At 39.1% G+C, this 21864-nt stretch overlaps 1 protein-coding gene across 1 annotated transcript in view; it reads right to left on the bottom strand.

Moving 5' to 3' along the window:
• The window catches only part of LOC139726177 (cell division cycle protein 27 homolog), a 44920-nt gene that overhangs the window by 9217 nt on the left and 13839 nt on the right, over window positions 1-21864 (bottom strand). The window contains exons 9-14 of the mRNA XM_071637254.1: window positions 5339-5457; window positions 4088-4169; window positions 3453-3690; window positions 2609-2781; window positions 1509-1661; window positions 285-365 (exon numbers count right to left, since the gene is read on the bottom strand). Coding sequence (XP_071493355.1) covers window positions 285-365; window positions 1509-1661; window positions 2609-2781; window positions 3453-3690; window positions 4088-4169; window positions 5339-5457 — 846 coding nt within the window. The remainder of the gene's footprint in view (window positions 1-284; window positions 366-1508; window positions 1662-2608; window positions 2782-3452; window positions 3691-4087; window positions 4170-5338; window positions 5458-21864) is intronic.

Raw genomic sequence — 21864 nt, 5'->3', positions numbered from 1 at the left:
TAAATTATCAACAGAGATACAAATAACTGTTACGTCACTGTGGTAAATGCATTAACAATATTGCTGGAAATGGAGGGGACTGCTAAAAAGCAGAGCTTGTAGAATGCAGTCCCCTCATAGAGAAAAAAATATATAATTGCAACAAAAAAAAAAACAACAACAACAAATTTCCCTAAGCGGTAGCAAAAAAAAAAAAAATTAAAGACAGACAGAGTAATACACACATACATGCACACATACGGACGCACATTAACAAACACATGGCGGCTCTCTTGTAAGGTTACCTGTATTGCTCTCTGGAAAAATTTGATGGCAGTCTCGTGTTCCTTCTGCAAGCTGAAGCAGTTTCCTGCAGTACACCAGGCCTGGGGAATGGACAAGCACACATAGTGATCACATATCTATATCATCCACTACAAGCTTCATCCCAATCGCCACAAACAAAAACTGTTATAAATACTTGTTTGTTCCAAGAACAATCATAGACTGGAACTCACTCCCATCAACAGTTTCTAACATCGCAAGCAAGGACTCTTTTGAAGCAGCAACCCTACAATACATCCAGGAGCAAAGGAACTAAACCCCACACTTCTCTCTCCGCACAACTTTAACACCAGCGCACCCCCTGTCCGGTTGACCCCTACTAAGGGGTGTTGGACAGTATATACGAAGAAGAAGAAGAAAGGACTGGCCTCGACTAGCCTGCATGCTATTGCCAGTTCTTTTTTGCCAAACTATATCTTAACTATTAATTGTTGTGACTTTGTTGACAATGTTTGTTTGTTTGTTTGGTAAATAAATCTCATTTCATTTCATATCTAAGCTATACTGTGCTGAGAGGCAAATCTACTTCTACAACCACTGCTACAGATCTTTGTTTTTGTCTTGTTTTGTTTTGATTTTTTCCCAGCACACCCTGAAATGGTTTCTGCCTAAGTTAAAGCAATAAATGTTTTTTTGTGTGACCTTTTTTTTAAATAACTACTACAAATAATAACTATTTTTCTTTCTCTCTCTCCTGGTAGTCTACTATTTAAGATGATTTTTTTTTTTACTGCTATTACTCATAAATTTTGTAGAAAATCACATTAGGGTTTCAGCAATATACAAGCAATACCAAAATTTTGTCCAAAAAAAAAGAAGAAAAAGAAAAAAGAGCTGGAGTAAAAAAAATGGAGATTTGCACAGGCACAATGTCCTGTGATTGAAGTGCAAATCCAGCACACAATGATGCACAGAACGTTCATAAATTGAACAAAATATTTATGCGTGTGTATGGCCACGTGAAATTCCCCTCATTTACAGCAGTAATTATCATCACCATAAGGGCACTGCAAAAGCTGTCTCTTCTGCTTGACCAAAAGGGTATGTGGGAAAAGGTGGCTCAACTTTTGAACAAGCAAGTACACAGTCACGGTACTATGCACTACAGTGAGCTTATACTTTTCTCAGGGCAAGTGAATAAGTGGATTTAAAGCGCCCTGGTGATAGGTTGGCCCGTTAGGTACCTGGGAAGACTCTGGGTTGAAGTCGGTCAGTTCCTGGGCCAGGGCCGACAGTGCCGTCTCCTTCTGTAGGTGCCACAGAGCGGTGGAGTAGATCTCCATGCTGCCCAGATGGTGGGGCTCTAACCGACGCACTTCGGAAAATATCGTCTCCGCCTTTACATCGCGCACATTTTTCATGTGCAAAGAAGGAAACACAAAGATGATTCCTGTACATCCTCTGACGGACGTGGTACATGCATTCCCAAATAGTCATTTTGTTCTTAACATTGGAAAGAATTACAACATAATGGGTAAAATATACTTGAGATATGACCCCATCCCTACAAAAAGAATTCTCCCAAGGCCATAATGTTTTGCAACTCTCATCAAATGACATCAAATTTCATGTTCAAAGTGTTTAACAAGTCCTTCTAAACATAACGATCATGATGACTCTGTAAGTCTTACACCTACTAGGCTATAGGGTACAACTTTGAATTAGACGCTAAGGTGTACATGTACATCAAAGACTTGAAGGAGTACAGCACAGTGCACAGTATGGACACAAAAATAGAAAAGATTAGACAGCAGGGAACAAATCCAACAGACATGAAAAGAAAGCAATGCATTTCTCTACTGTGGAGAATTCCCTTACAGTGATATGAGAAAGAACAGAAGGGGGATACTCTTGGATACTTGTGTAAAAATGACTCCCTTTCCTCTGTTCTGTATTGCTTCCACAATAATAACAAAAACACAGTTTTCTTATTCAGCACTGGCTTACTGTCACATGACTATAAGAAAATGAATACTGCATTAACTGTTATTTTTGTGAGGATATACTTTTCGCGAATTTCGGGAATCACTGCTGGACCGCGAAATTAACAACACGCAAAAACGTCGCCATACACTAGGGTAATAGTGCACTTATGATAGCCTTGGTGTAACATCGCGAAAATAACATCTCGTGAAAATGTCTGTGACCACCTCATTCACGAAAATATCTGTACATGAAAATTAAGAGCTTATACAGTTGCTACTAAAGCTACACAGGAATAGGTAATTTAACACCAGAAGGCATACTCTGCTCTTACTATGAAACCTCAAATCTGTCTACACACCTTGTGGTACTGGGCTAACTCAAAGAACGCTTTGCCGACCTGGCACAGCACCCAGGCAGTATTATAGTGCTGGGGAGGCAGGGATTTGAAGAGGTCAATGGCCTTCTTGAGGTCGTAACGACTCAGGGCCAGGTACGCCTTTCCGATGTCGCGCAGGAGACGAAGGAGGCCCTCTGTAGGGATAAGATAATTACGACCTTGGTAATGCTTAATAATGTGGCATTCTCATCTCACATTGCCATCTGAAACTGAAATACACAACAGTTTCTGACCACAAAGATTATAATCCAAAATGTGACAAAATAATCAATACGGATTTTCATAACAATCAGTGCTATCTTGCAAAAGAAGATTGATGACAATAGCATTACTAGTTGTACAAAATATAGTTTTGGAGGATTGGTTATATCAGAGGTAGGTTGATAAAAGCACAGTAAAGTGGTGCTCCTGCAGCATTAAGAACAGAATGCAGCCAGTTTACTTTCAACATGTATGAGGGAAAGTTTTAAGAGCCATCTATCAATCCATTTAGAGAAATCTGTACCTGACTTTAAGAACATTTTCTTGCAGAAAACGAAATGTAAAAATTATGTTGACACAAGGACAAGGATATATGCACAAGATGTAACTAATAGTCGGGTGAGAATGATACGGGCGTTAAGTTGCCACTAAACCCATAGTGTTCGAGACAACTTAACGCCCTTCTCATTCTCAACCGAAAACTAGAAATATGCACCATTTTCTTTTTACAGCCCATCACATAAACTTGGTCGTAAAGAAATCGCAAGATGGCTGGGACACTCGCAACTCGATATAATTTTATTTTCATATCAAGTGTACATACCTGCTGAGGATTTCTGTAGATCCGCTATCTGCTGCAGCTGCAAATTGGCAGCGGCGCTGTTTGCCTTGTTCAGCTCATTGGATTTCTGGTTGTCCATCTTGGTGATGTCGTCGGAGTCTGGAGGCTTGGTGATCGTCGAGCTCCTGGTCGTCCGCGCCCGCGCCTTTCCCTTCTGCACTTTGGAGACGCCGGTCTTCGTTCGATTTGAGGTGGTCTTTGTGGTGGCACTGGTATTTTCCTGATGGATAAAATTTTGTTTTGGTTTAAAATCTGGAACTGGAAACTGGTGGAAATTACCAATCATTACCCGACATTCACTTTGAGTTGATATCGACTGCAGCTTTGATACTGATACAAAATCAATTATGACACTCAATTTCATCAAGTACAACTGCTACAATGGACTCCTGTTATAACAATGTCCTCGAGAGCGGCAGTTTTCTTTCATTATATCGAAATTTCGTTATAACCGAACAAATAAACAATAACAGACATAAAGCAGATAATGCTGTGGCCTGAATTTTTACTTCATTGTAACCGGAATTTCGTTATAACCGTGTTCGTTAAAATAAAAGGTCAACTTAGGTCAGTAGGAGGAAAGGGTGCTTAGTTTACAGTTGGAACGAGGTACTCACTTTCACAGAGTTAGCATTGCTGTATAGCCTCGAGCTCCTCCGCACCCCATGGGCCGACGGAAAGAGGAGTTGAACTGGGGCGCTGGTGAGAGAAACATGAACGATGCAACAACATCAATTTTCCTGCACATGTTCAGCTGCCAAAACAATCACAGAATTTAACAGTGGTGTACAAAGGTCTCTCTAGTTGATCTAAGCTTGTCTGCTACAATGTTAAAACCACAATAACAACCACACAAGGACTGAGTAAATATCTGATTATGCAAGTCAAGGCTCATGTTTCAGAAAGGAGGAGTCCATAGCCAGACATCAGACTGCAGACTCTGTTATTGTAAATGCAGAAATTTTCATGAGTATGTTTTTTGTTTTTTTGGGTTTTTTTTTTTTTTTGCGCTCTGCAGGGAAAGATGAGTTTCGCATGTTTTTAATTTTGTGGACAGTCAACACCATTGAGCGAGCACTTTAAACAGCTCACAGCTGCCACAGCGGTTAGTAGTGACGGCTTTGGCAGCACATACTATTAGTATTGTAAGAGGTTATTTGTCCACATTACAACAGCAAGTCACCAATGCTATCGGACTATCGAAAGTGAAGAAAACTACAAACAACATAAAAGCTATACCCCTGCAATATACCTACCGTGAGATCAAATATATAAAATAATATTACACACAACGAACAAAAAGCTTCACATATGATTCCTGTTGTGCAAAATGTGTACAAATCTCCACTTTTACAGTAACCTCTCTGGACTTCAATTTTGTTAACTACTATTAACATCTCAAGTAGCACAGGAGCAAATGGCAGTGACAGGGTTAAGCATGTTTTGCTTATTTTCTAAAGACCAAGTACCATGGAGATACATTGGCATGGGAAAGCTGGCCCGGCTGGGATATATTTGAGAATACCTGTAATAAATAATGTACAGCTTTGTCACTGATCCCTATGTAAGTATACACACAGCTAAAGAATCTCAACTGTAGTCGACCATTAACAATGAGAGTACGCTTCAATGCACATATTTGCTGACAGGCGCTATTCATGGTTTTCAATGTACACTGGTGGGCAGTAAATGAAAATTTGTTCAATCGGGCCATCCACGTCTCCCCATACTATTTGTATCTTTGAGGATAGTTATGGGAGTGATTAGTCTAAAAAATTTGATCATTTTACTTCCAACCACTGGAAACTAGATTATATTGAGATATGTATCAACACTCTGTTTCCATAAGTTTCAGAAACCAAACTCACCCGGAGGGGACGGGACTCTGCTGTATTGACATGAGGGCGGGGTCTTTGGTATTACTACTGTTTCCTGATTGGCTGAATACAGGCGGCTTGGTGCTCTGGGGACCTCTCCTCGCCACGCCCTTTTCAGAAACAAACACATCAACGACAACAAAGTCAAAACACGGACGATGACAGTTGGAACCAGAGAAAGAAATGATGGAGTTTTGCACACTATGTTAGACAGGAGATGCTAACAAAGATGTCAAGCGCTTTAAGGCGCACCTGGTAAAGTAGGGACTGCGAGCGACGGAGAGCGACACTCAGCGACGGGGACATATTGCGAGAACAATGAAGTGCGTCGCAGTATGTTTTCACTCCGTCGCTAAGCGTCGGTCAAAGCAGTACGCGCCATCATTTTGATGATACCGCGACGCTTGCCGACGCTTGCTGACACTTGCCGACACCCTCGAAAGAAGCTGTTGATTTTTTCTATGTTGCGTGACCTCCGCTCACGCAAGTGTTCGTTTTAATAGCGCCGACGTTTCGGGACATGGCGCTTGAGATGTAGCGAGATTTCTGAATGGTCACGGCCAGTGCTCAAATTGAATAGCGAGCGACGTGTCCAGACGCGCCTCTCCAGATTACAAATGATGTTCGTGATAGCCCGACGATGAGCGACGTGTCCCGACGCTTTCCTTTGTCTCAACATTGGTTATGAGTTGATTTGCGTTTCGTTTGGCTACTGTAAAAGTGGTTTCTTTCGCGTACAGAAACTTTCGCGGTTTCCATCGGTGCCGACTTTTTCGCGTGTGTTTAAATTCGCGGTCGGTAATGACGGCGTTGTAACAACCCACGAGTTCAAAACGTAATTATGGGGTGTGATCTCACTGAACGGGGAACACTTTGAAAGTAGCCATCGAAGAGGGTTTATGAAAACACATGTAGGTCTACACTTAAACGCGAATGTATGCCTTAATTAGGCAGCTCCATACATGTAAAATTTTGCATGCATGAGGTGAGATCTTTTTTTATCTGTCAAGTGACTCAAGAACTAAATACAGTGTATTACGAAGTCGTCCTATTTCTCCCGTAGGAAAAAGTCAGAATGTTTGCCTTTACTTTTGGAAATGAACAGCGGCAACAATCGGCTCCGCAAGATGCTAAAATTAATGTCAGGTGTTTCATTTTAATTTTGGAAATGAATAATGGTAATTTCGTATGATACTAAAATAAATGTCGGATGTTTGTTTATACTTTTGGAAATGAATAACGGTAAGATTCAGCTCCATACGGTGCTAAAATTGATGTCAGATATTTGATTTTGCGATCGGAAATGCATAAGGATAACATTTTGCTCCGGAAGATGCTGAAATAAATGTCGAATGTTTGCTTTGACTTTCGGAAATGATTAACAATAATATTCAACTCCGTACGATGATAATAAATAAACGCCGCATGTTTGCTTTTACTTTCGAAAGTAAATAGCAACATTTGGCTCCAGAAGATGCTAAAATGACTATCAAATGATTGCTTTTACGTTCGGAAGCGAATAGCAGTAATATTCTGCTCCATACGATGCTAAAATAATTGTCGGATGTCTGCTTTTTAAATTTCGAAATGAATAACAGTAACATTGATTCATTAAAATTGATGTTTGATGTTTGCTTTGACGTTCGGAAATGAATAACAATTATATTCAACTCCGTATACGATGATAAAATAACTGTCTGATGTTTACTTTTATGTTTGAAAGTAAATAGCAATAACATTCAGCTCCGGAAGATGCTATAAATGCAGGATGTTTAATTTAACGTTCGAAAGTAAATTAGCGATAACATTCAGCTCTGGAAGATGCTAAAGTAAATGTTGAATGATCCCTTTGACGTTTGGAAATGAATACCAATAATATTCAACGCCGTGTGATGGTGAAATAAATGCCGGATGTTTGCTTTAATGTTCGAAAACAAATATCAATAACATTCAGCTCCGGAAGATGCTAAAATAAATGTCGAATGATCCCTTTGACGTTCGGAAATGAATAACAATAATATTCAATTCCGTACTATGATCAAATGAATGTCGGATGTTTGCTTATACTTTCGAAAGTAAATAGCAATGACATTCGGCTCCGGAAGATGCTGAAATAAATGTCAGATGATTGCTTTTACGTTCGGAAGTGAATAGAAGTAACATTCTGCTCCATACGATGCTAAAATAAATGTTGGATATTTGCTTTTACATCTCGAAATGAATAACAGTAACATTCAGCTGCGTTTGATGGGAAAGTAAATGTCTGATATCTGCCTTGACGTTAAAAATGAACAACAGTAGGCCCTACTTTTCGGCTCCGTACGATGCTAAAATAATATTGTCAGATGATTCATTTCACTTTCGGAAGTGGACAGCAGCATATAACATTCGGCTCCGTATGATAAATAAATGTCGGATGTTTGCTTTTAAATTTGGAAATGAATATCAGTAATATTCTGCTCCGTACGATGCTAAAACAGTAAGAGATTGTTGCTTTTACATTAATTTTGGAAATGACTAACTGTATCAATCGGCTCAGTTAGATGCTGAAATAGATAGCGGATGTTTGCTTTCACGTTCGGAAATGAATAAGGATAACATTCAGCTCCCTAAGATGCTAAAATGAATGTCGGTAGTTTGCTTTTACATTTGAAAATGATTAACGGTAACATTCGGCTCCGTAAGGTGCTAAAATACTAGTAAATGTTGCATGATTGCTCTTACAATCGGAAATGAATAACGATAACTTTCGGCTCTTTATTGTGCTAAAACGTTAATGTCGGATGTTTTTAAAATGTCTGCAAATGCTCCCACTTTCTCATTTCAAACGTAAGATTTGACCACCTAAATAGGCATCAACTTTTAAGTAACTAACAGTGTGTGGGATTATTCCGAAGGTGCCTTAGTCTGAACACTCTTAATCCGGCACGAAATTTTATTTATTTATTAGGTGATCCGAGTATCCTCTCGGATCACCTTCTGTATCTGTACGGATTCTTTCTTCTTTTTTTTCTTTATTTCTCCCCAAAAGTTGTGCAGAGGTTAGCTCAGAAAGTGCATTGCCTATCAATGTCAAACTTATACCATATATATATGGTGACCCAAAGACGACAAATCTTGTAAAATCATTGTGATCAGTCGACCGTGACGTCACTATGACGTCATTATATGAAAACACATTTTCATTCATATCTCATTAATGGAATGGAATTTTTCAATCAAATTTACGTCACATATAGTTCAAGTCAAGCGCATTCTACTCACATTCTCAAAATTCTTCTATATCTTAAAACGTGCGCGTACGCGCGCGTTGAAATATTTGTATGCTCAAATCGAGCTCAAATTTTTTTTGCACACGTTTCAGACCATTTGGAGCATTTTTTGAAAAATTGAAAAAATTGGACGGACGCGTACGCGCGCGCTCATATACGCACGCACAGCTCATATGCAATAGAAATTTCCCGTTTTTTCACACTTATCGGCTGCCTGAAATGTCAAGGAATATTTCTACCAAGTTTCAAGTCAATCCGACTCAATATGAGGTCATACGGGCCCGTCAAAGTTGAAATTCCGCGCGCGCGTCAATGGCGATATACAGTACAACTATGCCAAAAAACTGTCAATTTTAAATCCGATTTTACTCGTCAGGATGGACGGTGACCCTCCATTTTCTGTACATATTTTGAAAGCTGATGAGTTGTACATGTCATTTCATGGGGTGGCAATGCTGACAAAATGATTAAAAGATATCAAATTTCTTAATAAAGTAAAAAAAGTAAATTTTCAAAATGACGCCATCAAATTTCAAGTTCATTCGAGCGTATCTCACTAGTCCTTTGTCAATTTTCACCCAGATTTCAGTATGATGTAGTTTATTTAATGTTCTTTCAAACCTAAAATTACAATATTTTGATTGGATAACGGTATCACCTCGTAAAAATGGATTAAAAGTAATCTTGTCAAATTTGACCAGTTTACGTGTTATCTCTATGGGAGTGCAGTTTTTCTGGAAATGAAAATTGACATGACTATCTTTATCGAGCACTAGCTCACTTACCCTTCGGTAAATTTCTCCCAGATTTTAATATGTTGTAGCTGAGACTTTACCCTACCGTAAGTGTGCCCTTTGTTTTTTCGTACGATGTCGGAATCACGTCAAAAAATTGGGTTGAAATTCAGGCTTATCTTCGATGTATTGAGATATTTCTTTCTTTCTGCAACTTTCTTTGCAATAACTCAAGAAAAACGGCCTCTATCACTTCTATATTTTGCACATGTTTAGTTCATGTCACGTACATTATTTCATAAAATAACAACTACTTGATCGGACACCATCTTGGGTATGTAAAGTAGGGTCAAAGGTCATAAGTGTTTCACCCTGTATCTTAGTGAATACATGTTCTATCTTTCCCATATTTTGCACACGCAAAGACCATGTTACAAGGATCATTTCACAAAATAACCACTTTTTACTCAGATGCCATCTTGTCGATGCAAATTGAGGTCAAAGGTCATATGTACTTCTTTTTGTATCTTCGTTATGACGTGTTATCCCTATGGGAGGGAATTTTCTTTAATGTGAAAATTGACATGATTGTCTTTATCGAGCACTAGCTCACTTACCCTTCGGTGAATTTCTCCCAGATTTTAATATGTTGTAGCTGAGACTTTGCGCTATCGTTTTATTTCCTTTGTTTTTTCATACGATGTCGGGATTACGATAAAAAATTGGTTGAAATTAAAGCTTATCTTCTATGTATTGAGATATTTCTTTCTTTCTGCAACTCTCTTTGCAATAACTCAAGAAAAACACGCCCTATCACCCCCATATTTTGCACATGTTTAGTTCATGTCTCGTACATTATTTCATAAAATAACAACTATTAGATCGGACAACATCTTGGGTATGTAAATTAGGGTCAAAGGTCATAAATGTTTCATCTTGTATCTTAGTGAATACCTGTCCTATCTTTCCCATATTTTCCACACGTATAGACGATGTCGCGAGAATCATTTCACAAAATAACCACTATTTCATCAGATGCAATCTTGGGAGTGCAAAGGTGGGTCAAAGGTCATATGTATTCATTGCTGTATCTTCGTTATTCAGTGTATACAGAATTTGGTACCAAAGATGGCAGATATGACTCCCTTTTCTAAATGAGAATGCAAACATCACACGGCCAATGTCTCTAAACACAGATGAAACTTGTATGGTCATGCCTGTTGCGATCAGGACTCGAATCATTGATAAAAAAAAAAATCGGATCACCTTAATTTGTCAGTGATGACAAATTACAATCTCTAGTTTATTATGTATTTATTTATTTATCTATCTATTTGTTTATTTACTCATTTATCTTTTGAGTTTAACAACGATTTAATATCGACCCCCGTTTCGTTTTCGAGTCGACGATTCTTCAAAAAACGATTCCCCCCCCCCCCCCTTGTTCGTCAATTTGGGATTTACGAGCCTTCGGAATGACTGTAACTACGTTTATTTTTTTTTTTTTTTTCAGTCGATTAGGGGATGGGGGGGGGGTGATTCAGAAAATAAATATAGAAGGGAGTGAAAATCTTGAGGCAAGAAATACAAGTAAGTGAAATTCTCAGTTTGATATCGTTCATTTTTTTTTTGCGTGATGTGTGTATTCTGGAAAGGGGGAAGGGTAATTCAGAAAAGAAATATATAGACGGCATCAGGGAAAATTTTGAGGCAAGAAATCAGTTTCTCAGTTTGACATTGTTAATTTCTTTGCGTGGTGGTTATTATTCCAAAAAGAGTCAGGTATGATGATACCGGATAGGTGTATATACTTATATTCCGATGGTTCGTTCTTCCGTATCCGAAAAACGCAAATTCCATGTTTGTTACTATAGTAATCTGAAAGTGTAGTAGGGTTTGTTAATCCGAACATTTTGTGACATTCCGAAGGTTCGTTAATCTGAAAATGGGAAATACGGTTCGTTAATCTGAAAACGAATAATGTGGTCAAAAATTTGTTTTGTTTTCGGATTAACAGCATTTAGAAAACCAAACCTTCCTTCGTTTTTGAATTGACGAATCTTCAAAACAGCAACACAGTTTTGTTGTTGCTTTTATTTTTTTTTTCGAATAACGAGACTTCGGAAATTGCAAACTTTCAAAGTAACGAACAGTTACGATTTTTTGTTAATCATTAAAGCGAGTAGTGGAGGATAATTCAGAAAAGAAATATAGACGGGAGGAATAATCTTTGATTGATGATGATGTTGGTCATGTTTCTGAATGTTTATAGAAAAAGGCTGAGTGATCTGAGTGATGGTGATGATAAGTTATACTAATGCGAGTGTAAGACAGCTTGCAGAACATACTTCTTTCCCTTCCGGCCCATGAATGGTGCAAAAAAAAAAAAAATACATACATACACCTCACAACAAAAAGAACCACGTGCTAGCAACCTTCGTAAAGTTAAATCTAGAAGTTCATTACCAGCAAAGGGGAAAAACACAACAGTAACTGAAGCAAAGAGATTGTGTAGGCACTCTCTGGCATTTACGAGAAACTTGACACCCCACCCCTCTCCCCTCCTTGTGGAAAATTTCCACAAAACCAGGTGCCAGACCCAAGGTGCCAGACGAAAGAATGCGCGCACTGGAATAAACCGCGTGTAAATAGCCTGGAAATATCGATCGAAGAACTAGCTCATGAGTTGTCATCGCAAAGATCATGATTCTAATTATAGCCTTTCTTTTGACCGTTAGTAGAAATATCGAACAGTTTATTATTGTGTACTTAATTGAGTATTTTAAATGTTTACTGAACTACAAATTGTACAGGAAGGGATTGGTTACTCACAGAAATATACGAAAGGCCTCGTATGCCCACACAAATTCACTACGAGTATGTGATGCAGCCACTACCGGGTTAGACAGCAAAATCCTGACAATTTCACGCTCAAAACTACGTATTACTTTGGAAAATTTGAAGGAACTTCACCTACGAACTGTGAAGTTATTTGGCTATCAACATTCGTTCGTTTTTGTTTTTTGTTTTGTTTTTGTTTTTTCCTCGTTTAAAAGACATAATTTCTTCGTATGGAACGTAAACTGTTTAGCGAACATCGTTATGGCAGACTTTGTGATATCAGTCAGGGGGAAAGAAACTGGAATAGTTAAGATGTATAGAATCCAATAAATAACATGAAAAAGCCTGTAAATAACACATGACTATGTTTTATAGTAAACAATAACTGGATATACCCAAAACATTTTGCATTGAAAGAAAGATATTATTCAGAGGGGTGAAGGTTCAGATGCGAGTTTCTTCACTTTGCCTCCCTCTACAAATTAAATTTGTTAAGATCGCAACTGCTGATCTGTAAATCAAGAAACATGTACATCTGAACTTACTCGTTGCCCTATTGTGATGTGGAGCGAGTTTTACCTTGCATTTTAAAAGGCGAGTTTTCTTTCTGTTAAATCATCCTCAGTAACTGATCTCTGCAATATTAATGTACGAGTAGGCCCTTTAGCTTCTTACTTAGTCTAAACACGATTTCAGTCGATTTTGCTATTAACAGTTCAAGTTTTTGCGTTTGTAAACGGCATTCACTGGTGCTTGCTTGTTTGCTTGCTTGGTACATTTCTGTCATGCGGCTGGCAGTTCGTGACTTATATTTTCCACCTCTCTTTTACGGTCAGCAACGATTTGATAAACAAATTCATAGGGTTCATCAACAAGATGGTGCACATAACGTGATACAATGCGTATTCAGCACATTGGCGTGGTGGCGTAGAAAATTAATGAACAAGCACTAATCTGTCTTTTTTTTACGCATCGCACTGTGTCTTGCAAGGAAGGTGTCTCAGTGACCCCCTACACCACAGACTTTCAAGTACAGTGTACAGAGTAACTTTGATCAGAGACAATTACGGCTTGCCGATTTCAAAACAGAATGTCCACGCCACGCCTCGTGCGAACAAAAGACGGATTAGGAGGCAACTCATTCACTAACTACCCAGCCCTTGTCGCTGCATAGAATTGCACTGCGTCTGGTCAGGCTTACTAGCAATTCCCTCAGAAGAAGGTGACGGGCACTCTCCGCAGAACTCTAAAGAAGTTCTGTGGCACTCTCTCGTTTCGGGACAATTATTTTGTGATTGAAAAAAAAGAAGATTTTTGGGAATGAACTGGATGATAACACATTTGCTCCTGCGATAATTGTTCTTGCATGTATTTTGTGCATGTGAAAAAGCGTTCGAACTTTGTTTCCAGTGTCCCGTGGAAACTCGATTAGGCATAGGAGATCCTGATGTAACAAAATAATACCCGATATAACAAACTAATTTCTCCGGTCCCAACGAATTCATTTTCTGTTTTGTATTGTTTATTGTGTACTGATAAAGATTACAAAGAACAAAATATGTCTGTCTCAAGATCTTGTCATAGCGAGTTGCCACGTGTTGACTTTGTATAATTTTCGCGTGGTGTTCGCTGCTGCAAACTTCGGCGAGGGCCTTTACTCATTGTTTTATTTCCTCTGTTTCTCATACCTCGTTTGGTACGATTTCTTTTGTTTAATGTCACTTTATTCGTTCCCTTTGTTTCGAAGTACCGGTATGTAAAAATTCTTTCAGGTGTCTCTCTGGTTACAGCTCGTTATTCCGAAGGTTCGTTATTCCGAAGGCTCTTTATTCCTAAGATTTGTTATTCCGAAGGTTCATTGTTCCGAATTTCAGATTCGGATTAACCAATCTTCGGAGTAACGAACCTTCGGAATAACGCCACAAACTTTCGGATTAACGAACCTTTTTCATTTTCGGATTAACGAACCTCTAGGTATAGGGAATTTGCGTGTCTGCGTCTGATTAACGACCCTTCGGAATAACGAACCTTCGGAATAGCGAACCTTCGGAATAACGAACAGCACCCGTCTCGGTTACTGCACATGTATTTTCGTAACGGCGATTTCTCCAATTTGCTGTAGTACTGCATATTTCGAAGGAAGTTCGATCCCAGCCTCTTCGGTGTGCTGTGTGATATTTTGTAGTGTTTGTGTTGTTGTCTGAGAGGTTGTTGGTACTTTGTGATTAGTTTGCTTAAGTGTTATCTCGAGTGATGATGGTGGTCGTGTTCCTAATTTTGATACGAAAAGGGCCAAGCGATGGTAATGATATTACTGATGCTGGTGTAAAAGACAGCTTGTTGAGCTACGTGTCCTCCGTCTGATTTCATTTCTCCCTCTTTCACTCTTCTTCTCTTCCAATGAATGATGGGAAAAATACATACACCTCACCTTCGTTAAGTTAAAACTAAATGTTCATTACCAGCAAAGGAAAAAAAAATAAGGGGAAAAACACGAACGGATTGTATGCGGTCGAACCTTATTTAATTTTCGAATGAACGAACCTTCGAAATAACGAAACTTCGAAATAACGCCACAAAATGTTCCGATTAACAGACCCTTTTTCATTTTCGGATTAACGAACCTCTAGGCATAGGGAATTTGTGTTTCGGCATGTTACGACACCGAGATAACAGTCCATGTGAGCACCTCTCCAAGTTTACAGCCAAGGGACTTTGAAAGCTGTCGTGCGTGTCTGTGGGTGTTAAGGTAAGTTAGTAATCGACGCTGAAAATTATCGAAGAGTCCGTCGACGTTCAATCGACGAGGGAATTGCAAACCCAACGGCTGCTTATAAGGTACCACCGAGATAGGAAAGAATGAATTTTATGAAAACCAAAACAAACGAATGAACACGAGTGTGAGCGCTGGTACCAAGGTATGTTGTGATACACATCGATAATAACATTTTATTGGTGATGCAGTTATGTTCCCTATCTATATACATTACTTTTTTGTCTTAATACTAGATGAATGATGATACTGTTGATTCGTGAATGGACAGAGAAAAATAAATCGTGATGAATGAACAGTCACTGATGCCAACATGTGAATGTCCAGACCCCCTTCTTTGATGAACATTTTAAACCTTTTCGTATTTAATCAGTGTGTATATAAAGACGAAATTTAGACGAAAAGTTTAATGACATAGGTTTAATACAGAATTTAAAACTGCTGTCATGAATGTGACAGCTTTGTAGAGCAGATTTATATCAGCAAGATGATGTTCTCTCTTTGAAAACAATGGTTTTATCAAGAATTACAAACAACGCACCAACGCGCGCTGGAAGATTAAATACTACGTTAGTATGCTTCATGATGATGACTACAATCGGCCTCGTATCTATACTTGCCACTAAATACAACTGTACTTAGTGGGTGCTGTTCGTTATTCATTATAAAGTAAAGAATGGCATTATAAAGTACAAGTGTATAAAGAAATTCGGCATTTTATATCCTTAACTTTTCCACAGCTGCGTGCAGTCACCAGCTGTCCGAAATACTTCCACAATCCCCTTTTCCGTTTCTCTGTCCAGCGTGCAGGCACTCTCTTTATTTCTTTCTTTCCCTTCTTCCCTTAAATGTGTGTGTGTGTGTGTGTGCGTGTTTTTTTTTTTTTTTTTTTGCTAAGGGTATTCCTTTCAATCGTATCCCCCTCAGTTTAGTCATGCCATGTTGTTGTCTCTGTTCTTTGTTTCATTTTGTCTTATTTCTGTATTATGTACATGTACTTGTACTTACAACAAGTATTTTTGAAGATATTTTAGAGTGGTCCACAATCTACAAGCAATGCTTTTTAGTGGACCCCTCAGTTCTCATTTTTTTATCCTTCAAACATAACTTTGTAATTCCAGTATGTGTGCATATCTTTGCAAGTTTGTTGATTACCATTGATTGTTATACTTTGTAATGTATATAATTATGCTTATGATTGAATTTGAGATTTACTTTGTGTTATGTTTTGTGGAATGAAAGAAAAAAATGAAAATGAGAATGAAATGAATCAAATCAAATCAATTCAAAATTCAGAAGGTTCGCTATTCTGAAGGTTCGTTATTCCGAAGGTTCGTTGATCCGAAATACGCAAATTCCCTATATCTAGACGTTCGTTAATCCGAACATTTGTGGCGTTATTCCGGAGATTCGTTAATCCGAAAATGAAATTCGGGAATAACGAACCTTCGGAATAACGAGCTATAACCTACTTAGTAGCACGTAAGGGACTATCACAATTTGCTGAAGGTCTCAAAGAACGCATTTAAGAGAAGAAAACGAATCACGTTTTACTTCCAAATCCGTAGTATTTAGAGTAACTTTACGCTTCATTAAGACATTGTAAGATAATGATTAATCTTCTCTTCTTTGTTTGCCAGTACAGTTTAGCGCTTTCTATTCATTAAAAAACAGCAGTCGCCATATCAGAGAGGGACTCCTCGGGACGCATGATGACGCAGTTAAGCAGAAAGCAAAATAAAATGTGATGTGTGTATGCTGTGGCGACGGACATCCAGTCGCTGGTAATCCAGAATGCGTCCGGCATGCAGGCATTCTCTACTTCATTCCCGGTCCACGCATTCTGCCTGCACTGAGAATGCCCTATTGTTACTCCCCTCAGCCTTGTGAATAGAGGCATTCCGTCGTATTCCGAGAATGGGGATTATAAAATCCTCTATTCAAGGCGTCCGGAATGCGTCCGAGAATGCAGACGCGTTATACTGAAACCATTCATTCACGAAGAATGATAGCGGCCTCGTGCACCTCTACTATTGTCTTTGACCTTCAAAAGAACTACACGCCGCCCTGTTGCGTTGTGAGAAAGAAAAGTCGCGCCATTATACACGTTGTGTTTCAGTGTGAAAAAAAAAATGAGTGAAAGTGTCTCTGGAAACTGATTTCTAACACAGAGATTTTGTTTTTATTCGATTTTCTGTATTGGTATGTTGGTTAATTTGTTTTTTTACGATATAATACTCGTCGCCTAAAATTGCGTTTCGTACCGCAGTTCGATACATTCGTATTTTTTCTTGCCAGATTGAGACGCCAACCCTGTTGCTAGGAGGTACCTACCAGGTATACCGTCAGGTCTCGATACTAGCGGTGGCCCGGGGCCATCAAAAAACGCACGTCGGGCACCAGAATTTCATATACAAACTGTATGAAGATTTTGGTGGACCGATCGGGCCACCAAGAAAAGTCGGATGTTTGCCTTTATACTTTTGGAAATGAACAGCGCTAACAATCGACTCCATAAGATGCTAAAATAAATGTCGGATATTTTGTTTTTATTTTCGAGAAATGAATAACGGTAATATTCGACTTTATGATACTAAAATTAATATCGGGTGTTTGCTTATACTTCTGGAAATGACTACAGTAAGATTTAGCTTCCTAAGGTGCTAAAATTTACGTCAGATATCTGATTTTGCGTTCGGAAATGAATAAAGATAACATTCGGCTCTGGTAGATGCTGAAATAAATGTCGCATGTTTGCTTTTACGTTCGAAAGTAAATAGCAATAACAGTCAGCTCCGGAAGATGCTAAAATAAATGTCGAATGATCCCTTTGACGTTCGGAAATGAATAACAATAAAATTCAACTCCGTACGACGATGAAATAAATATCTGATGTTTGCTTTTATGTTCGAATCTGTAGCAATAACATTTACCGCCGAAAGATGCTAAAATAGATGTCGGATATTTGTTTTTAATTTTGGGATATAAATAACGGTAATATTTGACTTTGAATGATACTAAAATAAATGTCGGATGTTTTCTTATACTTTTTGGAAATGAATCACAGTAAGATTCAGCTCCGTACGGTGCTAAAATTAATGTCGAGTATTTGGTTTTGCGTTGGGAAATGAATAAGGGTATCATTCGGCTGTGGAAGATGCTGAAATAAATATCGCACGTTTGCTTTGACGTTGGGAAATGAATAATAATGATATTCCACTCCGGACGATGGTAAAATAAATGCCGGATGTTTGCTTTTATGTTCGAAAGTAAATAGCAATAACATTCGGCCCCGGAAGATGCTAAAATAAATGTGGAATATTTCCTTTAACTTTCGGAAATTAATAACGATAATATTCAACTCCGTACGACGATAAAATAAATGTCACATGTTTGCTTTTACGTTCGAAAGTAAATAGCAATAACATGCAGCTCCGGAACATGCTAGAATACATGTCGAATAATTTTCCTATCTGTAATTTGCCCGTTTGCTTCATGGTTGTGAGGGTAGCTCGTTAGCCACGCTGGTCTGTAATTTCATAACAGCCCTGTCGCTTTAAAAACGCTTTGTAATACATTATAGGTCCTGCAGTATAAGATCAGTAACTTGTAATCATTCGTAGTGACGTAGAATGCGTTTGTATTGTAGCATCAGCACTGATTTTCATATTATTATTCATATCAGTTCAATTCTGTTTGATCCAAATCCGGTTAATTTCACATGATCGGCATTTGAGGACAATTTATGGAACTGTGCAAAAGTATAGGAGACAACATGCTCAGCAGACGATTCCTCCTTTTGATTCCCCTCTCCCTGTCTCATTCCCTCTCAGCTCACTTTGATCTTTCCTCTCCCCAGCCCACCCGACAAAGAAGAAGTTCGGTACAATACAAAAACAAAAACTAAACTAAACTAAAACTAAAACAAACAAACAAAGGAACATGTGCTAGCTGAATAAATGGGAATGATACCTATGCCCCAGCCAGGCAAAGCTTGTGGAAATTTCCATGAAAGCAGAGTGGATCAATCAATAAGTTAGTGTTGCCTGCCAGCAAAGGAATGCGCGTATGCATTCCTTCACACCCCACCCTTGTTGTAAACCACGTGTAGATATCAATTAGACAGTCTGGCCTGGGAGTGGGAGTGAGCCAGGGACATGTCTCTAGCACTAGTCTTGAGTAAAAGCCCCTTTTGAGTTCCTGTAAACGTCATATGATACTGTTTTGTCTTTCTTTTCGCCTAGAAAAAAAGCATATAGCGAACAGACCTCACCTCCCTGATATCATAAATGTTCACGTAGCCATGCAAAAGGATTGATTTATTCCTTCTCGGCGAAAACTGAATTAAATGTCCTTTGATAGAAAATTCGAAATCTAGCATGCCTGTATAAAGACTACCTTGGTTCCTTCGCAATACCAGGCCAGCTAGAGATCCAGCCACATGTTCGATCGTTGAGAGCTAGCGAAGGAAGCATAACGGTGAGCTAGTAGCGTCATGTACGTATACAAAATGCACCTCATTGGTGAAAGCGTGGGGCTGATGGAATGCATGCTAGAAGACAAAGGTTGTGAACCCTGGTAAATTAATCCTGTTGGTAGTGTTACCGTTAGGTTTTAACAGACAATAGAGAGATTAGACAAAGTCACCCTTATTGTTGATGCATTCTCAGTTTCATTCCGGAATGCCCGGCTTATTTCTAGGCCCTGTTAAGCTGAGCATTCCCAGGCGACGGCCGGAATGGGTATAGAATGGGCGCATTCTCGAGTGCATGCCACTGAGATAAAAGGTACAAAGTGTATTCCGAACGCATTCTGGAATACCAACGAGTGGATGTCCGTCGTGCCTTGACAGTAACAAAAGTTGTTGGGACCAGGGCTCGCTGGCCCTGTGAGAGATTTGACTTGCAACTGCAAATAAGTAATACAGTTTTGCCTGAAACTGTGCGTTGAATTAGAAACAAACGCAAATTGGCATTGGATTAGTCAAGGTTGCGTTCGATATTTTCCCTACGAAATCGAGCGTCCGCTTAGCAATGAACTTGCTTGTCGCTCTCGGGCGGGAACTTGCATGTGTTGATGCTTTACCTCTCACAACTACTGAAATTTCCCAAGCTCAGTGCTTAGATTATGTGCACTATACCACACGCTATATTATAACACAATACTTAATGCGTATCGGGGATTTTCGGAACGATATCGGGAGTTGTAGCGAACGAGTAGCGCGAAACAGTAAATTCGCGATTTTTGTAAGCATCGGGCAGCAATTCTACCTTCATACTTAATGCCGAATTTGGTTCGAAACTGCACTGCTGAGGAGCTGAATCATGTCAGAATTCATTTCTGTAACCTAGAAAATCAGTAAGTGTAATTTTCAGGTCAAAACAGTGCGTAGCCCCAAACCCTGTTCTATTGCTGATGGCTTCTCCGCTTCGTCTGCTAGTAATATGTAGCACTTTCTATTCCATTTGATTAGCGAAGGTTGCGTTCGATATTTGCCTATACGGAATCACGCTTCCTTTTAGCAATGAACTTCCTTGCGTTTAAATGAAAATTTACGTACGGTGCGGGGACTTGCATTTGATGTTTTAGCTCTCACAAGTCACAGCTGTGCTTCATAAAATTTCATCTCAAGCCCAGGGCGCAGATTGTGTGCCCAAGTATACTCGGACGCTGCACTACGTACACGCACGCGTATCGGAGATTCGTATGAGTAGCGAGCGAGTAGCGCGAATTAAACGGTAAACTCGCGATTTTTTAAAGCATCAAGCAATAGTATATTTATGGCATTTCCTCCTTAATACTAATTGCCGAATTTGGTTCGCAGTTGCATTGCTGAGGAGTTGAATCATGTCACAATTCATTTCTGTAACCTAAAATACATTAATTATTTTGCACATGTATCAGTAAGTGTAATTTTCATGTCAAAACAGTGCGTGGCCCCAAATCCTGGATTGCCGATGGCTTCTCCGCTTAGCACTAGTAGTAGCACTTTAGTTTTCTATTCATTACGAAACAATAGTCGCCATTCAACGAGGGACGCCTCGAGACGCATCGGGACGCATCGGTAGGGTAGAGGGAAGGAGCTTATTTCGCGGACGCAGCGAGACGGCCACCAGGTAAGCTCCTTTTCGTACATGCAACGGTCCACTTGTGAGGGCTCGTCTTTTACAAGTATACTTGGGAGTTAGCCGACGCTTTGCGACGCTCGGCGGCGCCCGCCGACACGCAGTCTAAACTAGTGACTGTACGCCGTCGCTAACCGTCGCTGGGTGTCCTTTGACGTCGGAAATTGAAAGAAATTTGCAGAAGCGTCGCACCGCGTCGCTCGCCGTCCCTAGTTTACCAGGTGCGCCTAACCAGGAAGATCTTTTCACATGACTGTACCACAATACCTTAAAAAAAGAGCAAAAATTAACAGCTGAGAAAAACACACAAAGTAAGATGATTTGGCAGCAAAACAAAAAATATTAAATTTGCTCATACATTAATGGTTTGGTATCTTTAACTACAATCGTACCTATCATCGAAATTCCATGGTCTTGAACTGTAAGGAAAATTTTGGGGGGATATTTCTGATTTTACGAAAAAAATCCTACAAGGCATCTTGACTCAACCCATTGTGCATGGATTGCCTATCTCCAGTAGACTTTATGGCATTCATTATTTAAAGCTAACTGTCTCAAAACAGTGTGTATGGTTGTCTACTTTCATATCATAGTTTATGGTTAGCTTTATGGCCATAATGGGAAAGAAAAAAGTTATGCATCACTATGGTAGATTGTTAAAAAAAGTGAGGAAATTTTGAAATCTGCAAAATAATGTTAGCCATGTTTATCTGGCTTTTGTGGAGATGGGTCATGTATGCTAAGTACTAGTAAGTCATTGTAAGAGTGACCA

The sequence above is a fragment of the Diadema antillarum genome, unplaced genomic scaffold (assembly GCF_040938485.1).
Source record: "Diadema antillarum isolate AM-2024a unplaced genomic scaffold, OU_Dant_1.0 seq00000079_RagTag, whole genome shotgun sequence".
Taxonomy (NCBI): domain Eukaryota; kingdom Metazoa; phylum Echinodermata; class Echinoidea; order Diadematoida; family Diadematidae; genus Diadema; species Diadema antillarum.
The sequence above is the reverse complement of the archived record's forward strand: the minus strand, read 5'-3'. Positions and strand labels throughout refer to the sequence as shown.